This window comes from Lepisosteus oculatus, chromosome 2 (assembly GCF_040954835.1).
Source record: "Lepisosteus oculatus isolate fLepOcu1 chromosome 2, fLepOcu1.hap2, whole genome shotgun sequence".
In the NCBI taxonomy this organism is placed as follows: domain Eukaryota; kingdom Metazoa; phylum Chordata; class Actinopteri; order Semionotiformes; family Lepisosteidae; genus Lepisosteus; species Lepisosteus oculatus.
In genome coordinates, this window is record NC_090697.1 from 66737042 (window position 1) to 66750565 (window position 13524).

The window sequence follows — 13524 nt, forward strand, 5'->3', positions numbered from 1 at the left end:
CAAAGGACTCAGTTTTAGCTGAAGGCTTTATTCCAGACACACAGCACATTAAAAAAAAGACAGAACCGCTTTTGTTGTGGATGAAAGAAGTTACATTTTTACTGGATCTGGGCAGTGAAAAGTTTAGATAATACTGACACAGTCAATATGCGTGTCAATACTAATACTTCAAGAGGACCAATACAATTGAGAACCAAACAGTGAAATCCTGATTTCCTCGTTGTCATGAACTGCACACGAGCACTTGGACGTCACTTCATACTCATGAGCACTTCTCACTGTAAACCTCCACGCACTAATTAATCAATTTTCAATTTTCATTTCACACGCTTTTCCCTGTTTATACCCTCTCACTCGACTCAGTCACCGCTCACTATTGAGGTACCCTCTCCCAAGCTCTTTCCTAGCTTTTCCCTTCGGATTAATACTCTAAACCTGATCGTCTTTCTTGGCTCTTGAAATCCTTGCTCTATCCCTGGACTACGGCATCGCTTTACGTTTTTTGGATTTGGTAACTAATTTGGAACTTTACGTAACCTTTCCCATAATTACTCTGCTACAGCCTCGCATAGGGTCCAAACCAGCTGCCCTGCGGTTACCCCTTGACACCTGTGGCCCTTCAAAAATCATGTTATTTTCAGATTAGTATGATACGAGTAAACAAACAAATAGGATCAGTTGAATGACCTCCTCTCAGCTGTAACTTTTTACTGCATGTGATCTTTTGTTCCAGCTGTGTTATGTCATACTGAGTTGTATGACAGCTTAAAGTTCATATCTCTTTAAAGCAATAAATGACAAAGGTCATTTACAGACAGGACAGAATCCTACTGCGGGACCTCTGGCTAATCTTTCTTAAATTCAGGCCTGGTCATAGTTCAGTTTTAGAATAGGTTACATAAAACCTCGCTCTCACCCTCAAGGGACAACGGCTGACCATCTGCAGCGTTAAACAGATGTGTACTGTAGCTCTCATGCTCTTCAAAAACAAGCCTCCCAACTGATTTTTAATGGTTGGAGAATTAATGCTATAATGGAAGAGTACAGCCCAATTCATATTTAGCCAGAACAGAAAACCCTGATGAGATTGGATTCCGACTGGCCTATTTTTCCCCCATCTACAGCATTTAAAATATAGTGGGCTTTACAATGAAAGTTCAGGAGGGATAACAGCATGTTTTCTTTCACCTCCGCTGCCCAAAATCATTATCATTTCTCACATCATTTCCTAAAAAAAACTATAAATACCGTACAGAAGCCTCTTCTCCTTCACATTCATCTTTTGCATCCCTCCCCCACCTTTGCAGGTTACCTCCTCTCTGTGTGTTAAGGTCCCATTCCCATTCCCAAACTGGTCGTGGTAGGCTAATAACCTACTGTGAATCAGTGATCTTTAGACAGGATTTAACTTGAGTTTGGAGAAATTTCAAAGCCATTAATATTTTGAGCATCTTTATACCTCTTCTTTTTCTTCTTAAAACTGAAATTTTTCTACATCTTTTAACCTGTATATTCTACACTTCATTAGCTCTGCTAATTAGCAGCCATTGGCACTGCTTAACCTGTGTTTACCACTGATACGGCTGGGTGTGTATGTCCTGTTGAAGTCTTATGCTGCTGACGTCTGTGTTGAGGTCTTCTTTGGCCACTTTGTAAAACATAGGATTGTAAAATGTTTGATTCTTGCAGATCCTGGCTTATTTCATTTGACCGTGTTGCCCACTACTTTGAGATGTCTCACCGTAATCTGAGATTTATTCTGATGTAGAAGAGCTTCACAAATCTTGAAGCTGCCATTGTTTTTGCCCATTGCTGTTTTGCATTAATGATCAATGCCCTACAGGCCCTTGTTAATCATAGCTGGATCCTGACTGAGAATGTGGTGCCAATATCATCTGACCATGACAGAGCTTGATAGCGTTTTGGATGTCCTTGCAAATCTAGGATCAGAAATGATTTTGCGTTGTACCATTATATTGCATTGATTGTCACGGCTTGATTGAGTTTAAAACTCCCCGGGCTTTTTGAGTCCTGTTCGAGTGGCGTGACAGATTGTGTTTATTTTACGCTGTTACAAACAAGAAAGAAAAAATCTAGTATATTTTGTATTGGCTACAGTCCAGTTTATTTTCTCCTATAATCAAAACATGATTTTAAACCTAGTGTTTGAGAAATGTAAAGTAATCTTATGGCAAAGCATGTTTCACAGGGAGTATTGTATGCCTTGCTCAAAACCAAAGGAACCATTGTATGAGGTACATCCGTATGCTGTTTGTACTGCTGTTTGTTAATTGGGATCTTTGGTGTCATTGTCTTCAAAGTAAAGAGTATTTCAAGCTATAACCATAAAGGATTGACATTAAGATTAGAAATAAGTCTTTAGACTTTTAGTCATTCCTTATTTCCAACTTTGTCTATATAGAGTCTCAAAAGTACCAAAAACATTGAATTCGTCAAAAAAGGTTTTCTGTTTCTTCCATGCATACATCAGCCAAAATGTTTCTATTATGGTTTCTGAAAGAAACACTCCAGTTAATTACTGTAATGCAAAATCCTCAGTATGTTGTCTATCTTACAACATTTCAATCAATGGCAAACACTTCAGTAAGCTGAAAGTGTACCTGGAGTAACTGTATAGATGAAGCAATGACACAACTTTGCTGTCCATAACTTTTAAAAGATTTTTTTAAAAGCAGTTGCTGCTGCTTTCTGTTGTACTCCTCTATGCTCTTTTTAAATAGACTTAGGAATACCCAGTTATTGTTCCTTACGTTATCATTTTATATTAACAGAAGTTTAGAAAAAATATATTTATATATAATACAGCAATTTCGTTGCAGCAATGGTGATAGCTGCCTCACAGCACTTGAACTCTTGGTTCAATTCTCAACCTCGTATGCTATCTGTGTGGAGTTTGTATGTTCTCCCCATGAGGTTTCTCTGGGGTTTCCTCCCATCATCCAAAAACATACTGATAGGTTAATTGGCTTTTGGAAAAATTGGCCTTGGTGTGAGTGTGTGTATGTTTGCCCTGCAACCGACTGGCATCTCATCCGGCCTTGAGCCTGTTACCTGTCTCTTGTTGTTAGTCTTTTAACACCCTTAATTGGAAGAAGCAGTTAGAAAATGGATGGATGGATGATAATTTCTCATTGAGAACAGGAGATACTTCTTTACCTAACGGTTTATAGGAGTATTTAACAGGCTGACCAGCTTTTTTCAACTGGCTGGATCAGATTCTTGGATCCAGATTGGTACAGTACTAACTACCAAACAGGCTAAGTGGGACAAATAATAATTCATTTTCTTTTCATTTGTAACCTTTCTTATGTTCTTATTTTATAGACAGAGTTGAGTCTTTGGGATCATAGCTGCATTCCAGAGATACCACACAACATTTTTAATCCATTTCTGTGATCCAATGGAACAGTATTTACTGATTCAAAGTGTTGTCCTGTATTCAGGAGAGAGGTGACGGATTGATTCATCAAGAAAAGGAAAATGTCCAGGTGTAGTCCCCTGCCCTCATTGTCTGCAGGCACATTAAACAAACTACAAAATGCAATATGACACATGTACCTGCTTTAAACGAAATTCACTCTGGTGTAAGCTATAAATCATGAGTTTGAAATCTGTTGGAAAGCTTCCTAGTAGCCAGTGTGTTGCATGCCAATTGGTATATTTGGTTTATGCCACCAGAGAGGTTTTTGCCTGAAACAAAACCCATAACGTGCTCTCCTATATGCAGATTCTTTCCATTGTGGATGCTTGTGATGGAAAAGAAATCATCACACACACAACATGCAAAGGTTTGGATCATGTTTCAGCAGAAAAGTGACAAATTACCATTCAGGTTGTGCAGTTGCTTGCTTGGTAAAGATAGGATGAACTCCATCCCAGGTAAACTTCATAAAGAAAAGTGAAGTGTTACAGAAAAAAGCCTCTACTGCAACTAAAATCCACAAATCCACTTGTTACGACTCTGCCAGATGGAAGTTTTAAGCTGCACTAGGCCTCCAGGAAGCAAGACACCACTGAAAAATACTGTAGATCTTTCAGATTGGAACAGAGCGAGGCTCAAAAAGGAAGCCCTGAGGAATGGTACTGAGGGGCCTAAATATGGTGCAGATCATGGTTAACAGGCGGCAGTTGGCTGGCAGAGCCTGCCAAACCTTGCCAGTGAAGCACCGGGTGGGGTCGAATGCGACTGGTCTCCAAGGAGACCGAGGGTTGAAAGCTCAGACCCGCCCAGGCATAACACCAATAACATAAAATTAGAGGTGCAGTGTGTGCAAGCACCACTCATACAACAAAAACACAAAAACACACAGCTCAGCACAGCCAAGAGACTCTTAAAGGCTTCAATATCCATCCATCCACCTGCTGTCAGAAAGCCGTTTATTCCCAGTAGGGGTCATACCTAGCTGGATCCTATCCCAGCAGTTGAAGACACATGACATTCCCTGCATGGATGTCTATCCATCAGAGCTACATTATTAAATTGGCCTTATTATTTCAACAATGTATTTTCACAATGTCAGTTTTTCTTTCTCCAAGTCAAACTGAGTTCCACCTGTCTTCCATCCTCACTTTCCATTGTCTCCTCTGTCCTTATCCCAGAATGGCCATGTCTTACACACAATCTCAGAAAGGACACATGTTCTCAGGTCTACTTCAAATGTACACATTTCCATAATTCAAATCTTTATCCAAGTCAGATAAAAGCCTAGGCTTTCAATAACCACTTGACAGGAACTGAACAGAGCAGCTATTTATAAAATCAATTTATAAAATAAGACACAGAACAAAATTAGTAAAAATAAACATACTGTGCTTCACCCTGTAATACAAATTTATCTGAATGCCTCCAATATGTTATGAATTACATTTATTAACAGCCATTTTTCAAAAATCAATAGCATTCAAACTGAGTATTTAATCATGTTAAATTCTTATGATGTTAAAAAGAATGTTTAGGCTACAGAACTACTGTACAAAACATTATTTCATCTTATACTGTAGCTCTGGGATACGTGCTACACCACACTAGATTTGATGCAGTATTTTACTACAATGTACTGAAATCCACACATGGATTTACACAATTCCAGCTAAGTTTATATATTTGAATGCAAAGTTGTTTTTTGGGGATGGGGGGAATCAGATGGATGCCAAACATAAGGACTGTCTTTCCAGTGATGGAGAGCATAAACAGTCTCTCAGACGCAGACAGATTGGCCAGTCTGTGGAACAGCCAGCTCTGCAGTGGTCTCAGCAGTATTTCCAGGCCAAACTGGAAAAGGCTGGGGGTTTTGAGTATGGCATTTCAGTTTGAACTCTCCCTTCTTAAATAAAGCATATACAGTATTGGGACTGCTCTTCCAGGAATACGTACTGTATTTGCCAGATTGGCTTCACACGAGCACCAGACATTTTACAGGTTTTCAGGCTCTCCATTGAGCTCAGGTTATTTCTACCTGATTTGAATACTTCTTGCTTCCATACACATAAACTGTGCAAGCTGGCAACATTTCTGGTTAGACTATAATGGCATACCTGTATCACACATTTATCTGTTAGCATTGCTGGAAAAAATATATTGAAACATAGATGTGAAATGTATTTTAAATATATATTTCAGTCTCTGATTATATTTTACATATATCTAGTTATGAGTATTATTTGATGCATCCCAATACATATAGTATTTGAAATCTATCTATTTTTTATAAGTGGGTTAGTGCAAGGGACGAAATATTTTCTTTTCAATCCTGTTTTGGGATTCTGTTAAGCTTCCTGTGGTGTTGATGATAGCAGTATTCAAAGTGGGAATACTGCCTACAAGCTAATAAGGCTCTGGTTTCTTTTATAAGAGGTCGTGCTGTGCTGTGTACGAAGGAAAAGAAACATTTCTTCAACATTATAGCCATTTCAGCACCTTCTCTTCTTAATTTTTGCACCCTGCTACTGAGCTTTGATGAGCTGGAAATCAAAGTTAAGAGCAGTCTCTTGCAGGAGATGAAGGAAATAACTTGGAACATCTGTTTCTGAAGTAAAACTGACCAAGCTACACCGTATTTCTGACAGCTTAATCGGGGGCAATATTATGTACCCATGCAGCACTGTCAGAAGCTTGTTGTAGAGATCATTTTGCATTTGTTTTGACTATGTTTGCTAAGAAAGACTCATTTGAAACCGAGGGAACAAAAAAATCACTTTGGTATGGAAGTGCTGGGCTGCATTGACATTTGAAAATGAGAGCAGAGGCCAGAGAGTAGTGGTACTACTCACTACTCACTGGCCTCTGCCTCTGAGCTGTAGAGTTTGACTGTAATGGGAAATGGGTTCCACAGTGAAATCACCCATTCTGTCCTACTGTATGTCAGAAGAGGCTATGGGGTATGTGAATGAGAAGAGTAACCATGATTTAAGATTGAGATTTTAAAAAAATATTGTTTCAGATTTCCTGAACTTTTACTGGAAAGGCATTTTACAGACCACAAGCACACAAGTTGAAGGCTTCAGCTGATTTAAGACCATGTTTAGCAATACTCAACAAATTTGTGTTTTATAACTTTATGAGTAAGTATCTCTCTGAAAGTAGGAAAACCTCAATCCATAAAGGTTATGAATTTACAGTAGTGAGTTTTAAATCTATTTGAAAGCTTCCTAGTAGCCAGTGTGTTACATGCCAATTGGCATATTTGGTTTTTCAAAAGTAATAAAGAAAATGGTAATGTCGATATCTGTAGCAAAACTGCAACTCAATGTGGTTTGGAAACAGCCTGTGCTTTAACTCAGCAGTTCAGCGTCACTGTTAATTAAATCAATCTGCTCAGCAATATTTCAATATTGCAGAAAGTTGAACTCATTTTGATTCAAAGTTGTACACAGCTATTTGTCATTTGTCAATTTGTCTTTTTTTCTGTAAGGCTAAAATGGTCACCTTCAAAGGTATCTCATAATTATCGCTGCCATGTTTATATCTGTTTGTGCAGAGGATGAGACATTGCAGCGATCACATCTTTACCACAGACGCATTATTCAGTTCTGCAACAGTTTCTTACTTTTGAACTCCATCATGCTGCAATGCCTCCATGTACTTTCAATAAAGCTCATTCAACAACAAATACATTTGCTTTAAGAGAGACAGAGATAAGGGGGGTATACAGGTGAGTAGTTCCCAAGCTCCATTCACCATTGTGAAGCCTTGGTGGGCCCTAAGCTTTGGTCCTGTGAAAATACAGATCATTATCCTGGTTGCCACATTAAAATAATTATTTCCCAAAGCTACTATTATGTTCAGGTCAGTGTTAACCCTCGTGCTGGTATGGTCTTGCTTGCCTTGCTCTGTTCCAGGTGTTTGCTGAAATCAAGTCCTAATTGCCATCAGCTGTGGACCTCCAGCATACCAGTATAAGCAGAGGGGATAGAGATCTAGAGAAAGAGCAGAAAAACCTAGGAAAGACCTCGGAAACTGGAGACTTGTACAAGTTCTTGAACGAGACTTTTTGTTGCACTCTGTTTTTTTTCCTTATCTCCTTATCTTTTGTACTTTACATTTAGACAGGCATTTTGTTTTGTTGTTGTTGTTAGCTCAGCTAAGATGGGGAGACAGCTAGTTCCCGGAAGACGGTTTTTTTTGTATTTGTTGTTTTTACAGGTCTGTTGCTAGCTCACTGTTTTTTTAGGTACAGGCCCCTGCATTTATGTGGGAATGGCTATTTTTAGGTGCATTGCAAACACTGTACTTGTGTGGCTTATTGTTAGCCACAATGGACACACCATCCTGTGTTTGACTAATATGGGAAGGCTAGTAGGTGGTGTAACACTGCTTGGCTCCACAACCAGGTTAAGACTTTTCTGATTACTATTATTTTATGTAATGTGTTACAATTAACAGGTCAGTATTATCATCAGTCTTATCCATAATATCCACCTATTTTCCTTGTCACTTTGGACAAAGTCACCAGAGGTAGCAGTACAAGCAGTGTACAGTGAAGTCTGTAAGGTGAGTGGGGTAACAGCTTAAAACCAAGCTCTTCAGTGCACTGAGCTGTATCCTCTATATATTCGCCTCTCAGCCTTTTAGCTAAGATCAAGTGTAGTATCCCCTTACGCAGCACACATCATCACATTGTAGAATGAAGAGCCTTATTCGTAAGGGTACAAACCATATGGGCAGGGCAGTTGTCAGAACCTGTAACTTCAGTGATGACCACAAAGTGGGTGAAGGGTTGTCTCATCACTGACCAACCAACATCACTCTATAATAAGGATATTTTTACATTTGCAAAACAGTTGTAGGAGTGTTTGGAGCACGCAAATAATACTAGACTTCTGATTTTGATTAGCCTATTTAATGTATCTTATTTTTCTCCTTTTTTTCTGCTTTTTCCCACAGGTTACTGGAAACCATTGACCTTTCCAGCAACAAACTGGTCCATGTGCCTTCCTTCCTGCCCATCGGACTCAGACAACTCATTCTGCACCACAACCAGATAGAGAGGATCCCTGGTTATGTCTTTGCCCATATGCGCCCAGGCCTGGAGTTCCTGCACCTCTCCCACAATCATCTGCAGGATGATGGGATCCATGGAGTTTCCTTCCTGGGGTTGTACCGCTCCCTCACTGAACTGTTGCTGGACAACAACCACCTGAGGGCTATACCACGTGGGCTGCTCAACCTCAAATCCCTGCAGGTCCTGCGTCTCAATGACAACTACATCAGGTACCTCCTTTAGATGGCATTGCTGGAAATGAGATGCTGCTGCACTGGTGATATCTGTCTTTCAAAGGGAAAGCCAATCAGAACTTAGTGTCGCTCATTCTGAAGTATTGGGAGAATATGAGTGATTTACAAATTTATCATTTTCAGATACAAAACAAAGTATAAAATCCTAGGTGAATAAACATAATTGGGACACATGGTGTCTTTTATATTACTGGAAGACTTAGAGTGCAGCTCTGTGTGCCCACCAGGCGTGGGTTTAGACATTTACATATAAGGCAAGGATTGTCAGCTGGACTGTGCATGTATATGTACAAAGCAGTATGTTTGCAAAGGCTTGTGTTTCTCCACAAACACGTTCTGGGGAGAAACCATGTAAGAAAGTGTATCCATGTCATAGCACAGTATATTACCAATCAAACAAAAACATTGGCTTGGTGCAAATTAATCGTGTGCAATTTTTGACCATCAGATTCAATAAATATTTTCAGAAGCCCCTTTTCTGAGGATGATCCAATGAGAAATGCAAGCAGAGCATTTAAGAATTTGTACCCATCTACCTATACAGTACATACACATGCAAAGACTATTTTCTCTGCTTTACTTTCCTCCTGATGTGCCATTCCTCTATACACATGCACAGACTATTTTTTATGCTTTACTTTCCTCCTGATGTGCCAGCTGCTAGGCACCAGGAGATCAAATGGCTTGGAAGGAATCGGGAATTCATGTTCACTGTCATGAAAAGGCTTGGCCAGGCTTGCTTCTTGTCAGGTGGGGCACACCAAGACCAAATTAAAACAAGAGTTTTAATACAAAAAGATCTAAACCTCCTCCTTCTAGCACTAAATGTTCCTTAAAAATATATTGCATTCTGCAGTATCATCTTTACATTTAATTAATCTTGCAGTTCATACTGTACATGCGGACAGATAGCTATTTGTTTAATGCAGTTCTTTCTTCTGTTTTATCCCTAATCTGTTGCTTGTACCTTTATCCCTGATCAGTCTTTTTCTTGATAACTGTTTTGTCTTTGCTCAGAGCCAGTAATCCATCCAGAAAAAAAAAAGTTAACAGGGTTCTCAAAGGGTGGAAACACACTGCAAAAGGAAAGGCACTGCTCCCTAGTGTAATGCATAATTTACAACTGAGTTATGTGCAACACTGATATTTTTCCTCCCAGAAAAGAACACTTCCTTTTGATTTGGAGGGGCCGCATAAGAGATAATGTGAATAAAGCAGGCAGATTTAGGTGACTTTAATTATACATATTGCTAGCTGCTGGTTTGCTTGTGTTGTAAAGCATAATGATTAATGAGCTTGGTTGACAAGTCATGTGTATTTTAGAAACCTAGCTCTGCTTTCCACAATAAGTGCAACAAAGGCAAGCTTGAATGCACCATGATAAGAATCTGAAAACATAACGGTTCCAAAATGTGTTTGTTTGTTTTAATCTTTTCTAAAAAACGTAATGTTACACACCATTGACTCATAATAAACAAGAAGCAATAACTGAGCCTTAGAACAAAACTACAGTGCAACTTTCAAAAGCTTATACTGTAGTTGTTTTCCTTTTGTCTGTTCTGCAAACAACCATTTAAGTTTAGGGTTTAGAATGAAAGTTTGGTAGGGGTGTCCTGTAATTCTGTGTAATTTTTCCAAAAGCTATAAATACTGTACATACATTCAATTCATGGCTCACTTGTCCACCCCATCCCACCTCTGCAGCTTCCCCATGATTATATCTTTAAACTGCAGTAGTATCCCAAACTCCTTGACCTACAGTATGGCCAGAGTCAGATCTTACCATAACTAAGCACTCAATAAACATTTCCAATGCATTTAATTCTTGGGTCTTGTTATACCTTCTGCAGTAAAAACAACAACATAGTGCCACCAAAACTCATTTGTTGTCTCTTAGATCTTGTTAGAGTTCCACCTTTATAAAGTTTACACTTACTTAGACAAAAATGAGATCACGTTTTTGCTACAGAGGAAAGAAATATTCTACTTTCCAGCTCTGATGCCATAGACCTGCCAGTCAGAGTAGAATAAAATAAAGGTTTTCTTATAATCAAGAAAGTTTTAAGTAGATTTTATATGTATAGTTATAAAAATACATAATTTCAGGACACCCTACTCCCTGGATGGAATGCCAGCCCATCACAGGGCACACACAGACACAATGACAGTCAATTAACCTGTCAGTACGTCTTTAGACTGTGGGAGGAAACTAGAGCACCCAGAGGAAACCCACTAAACGCAGAGAGAACATACAAACTCCACGCAGATAGCACCCAGAGAATTGAACACAGGCCCCCAGTGCTGCGCTGTAGCAATGCGAACCACTGTACAACCAAGCTGCCCATAGTTAATTTCATTATATTAATTTTGCTTCAGATATACTTGGTATCCTTTGTGTCTTACCTTGCATTGTGGTTATACTTACTCCAGCACTGAAAATGTCTTCCTTAGGTATGTGCCACTCAACTCCATCTGTGACACCAGGGTCAGTGAAGACTCTCTTCTCATCTCTGTGCATCTGGAAAATAACCTTATTGACCGCCGTCTCATCCCTCCTACCGCCTTCTCCTGTATCAAGACCTACCACAGCATCGTCCTGCGCCCCCAGAGCTACGAAGACTAGCCCTCACACCCTTCTCATCCCCGCCCGCCTCTGCCTCTGGCCTTAATAGTGCAGCCTCAGTGGTCTCAACAACAAATTGACGCCGCCATTAGATATAAACAGGCAGTCAGCAAATGTACAGCTGACTTTGTCCGTCATGACAACAGTTTCACTTCTCATTGCCCCTCCTAACCTAAGATAGTAGTCCATAACTGACATAATGACAAACAAGCCGAGTAATTTCTTACCAAAGAAAAATATTTTCAGTCTATTGACACAGCTAATACAGTGCTTTACTGTGCTCCTGGCACAAAATGGCTGCCAGTCAACAGCATTGGTTGACCCACATTGGTGATGGATAAAGTGAGTGTGCACCAGCTACATGGATATCAAGTTATTTTGATTATTCTTATTCAAGACAAGAACACAATTAGTATTGTATCTGTCTGTTAGCAAAAGCTTTTCAGTATCTCTTAAATTTACACAGGACCTGTAGCACAAGGAACAGATAGTTCCCATGTGCAGTTTTAAATATAAACCTCCTATTTTGTGACAAGGAAAATCTAGGTATTTTTTGCCTGCTTTTTCTATTATATTCTCTTTTATGCGAGTCTAACCTATGTCCATTTGTGTGGTTTATCATGTGTTTGTCAATGTGAATTGATCTTATGTTTTTTCTTTCCTAATGCCCTTGTTGTGTGTCAGGTCTGCTCGGTGATTGTACTGTACTCAACACACTTGCCTGCTGTGCCTTTTCCAAATATTAGCCATGTGTTTGTCTTGTGTGTTGTTTAGATGTGTAATGCATAGTGCTCTGGGGCCCATTGGTGAATCATTGTGCACAAAAAAGGCTTATTTCTATCATCTGAGGCAGAAGATGAAATACACTGTGATTAGAGCTGTTTTTTGGTGCTAATTTCCTAATAGCCCTTCTGCATAGAGCAACGATGGACATAATTTAGCTTTACATGTCTAATGCAGCATTGTCGTGTGTCAGTGAAAGAAGCTCCATTATTTTCTAAGGTGATATACAGTATAAGAACATATTTAAGGATTATTTATCCCTTTAAGGATATTTTAGGAACATTTATTCCTTGTATAATGTCTTTCTAATAAATGTAAAAAGAACAGGCTCCATTTTTAAGCAGGCAAAAGTAAATAAATAATATTAATGTCTTTTAAAATTGGTCTATTGCAAATATGTGTAATTGCCCAAATGGTTTTGATTAAGCTTGGCATAAAAAGTGGGTTCATGCTTATCACTATTAACTCAAGATTCACGGAAAAAACAATTAAATTAATTAGTCATTAACAGCTCTCACTTACATAATAATTTGGAAGCTTCACCAGATAAATACTTTAAAAAGGACAGAGAACATATATTATAAACATGTTCCTTTAAGGCAAGTTTAGGGATTGTATTTTGTGCCTTTTGAGTTTGAATTTCTTTTAAAATTTATTTTCACAGAATTTCATATGAAACAATAGTATCCAGAAAAGCAAGACACCTTTTAAAATTGCTTGCATCCTCAATTCTCAATTGCGAATTAGCAGCTCTATACAGTATACAGTATATCTATGCCTTCCTATTTGTTTTGACTCCAGTTACATTGTCTTAATAAATGTGAAATAATCTTTGGTTAAAGTTCTGGGACTACCTGTTGCTGTTCCTTTTTTTTTTCCCTGTGCGTTAACAATATTTAGTTTTCTAAATATGCGAAGTACTGAAATTGCTCTTGAAAGATTTAATAATGATATAGTGTTGACCTTGGACAGTGGATCTCAAATAATTCTTGATCTCTTGGATTTAATTGTTGAATTTGGTGAAGGTGATCATATACTGTAAAATTTCTCAGAAACCATATTGAGCTAGTCTGAGTGTTATTTATCTCAACATCCATTCTGAGTGGGCATTAATGGGCTGAGTTGCCAGACTTGATCTAAGTATCATCTTATAATCCTTCAGGAGAATCTTAGGGCTCTGTTCCTGGACTAAGGATGTTTAACATTTGCATGTTATAGGTATGGGCTGTGGTGGAGTGCCGTTATGATGATTTTTAACAGATTGGTCTCAGGGAAAAATAAACCAATACAGCCGTAAAAGTAAAATAAACAGTGCTTATTATTGAAAGTGAGAAAAAAAATAACAACAGAAATCAAACCTTTA

The 13524-nt window shown here is 38.7% G+C and overlaps 1 protein-coding gene across 1 annotated transcript in view; it reads left to right on the forward strand.

The window, feature by feature from the left end:
- LOC102686187 (extracellular matrix protein 2) overlaps positions 1-13002 on the forward strand; it is a 30902-nt gene extending 17900 nt beyond the window's left edge. Inside the window, exons 9-10 of the mRNA XM_006625613.3 lie at positions 8405-8731; positions 11207-13002. Of these exons, the coding sequence (XP_006625676.3) occupies positions 8405-8731; positions 11207-11378 (499 nt within the window). The 3' untranslated portion in view covers positions 11379-13002. The remainder of the gene's footprint in view (positions 1-8404; positions 8732-11206) is intronic.
- The last annotated feature ends 522 nt before the right edge of the window (positions 13003-13524 follow it).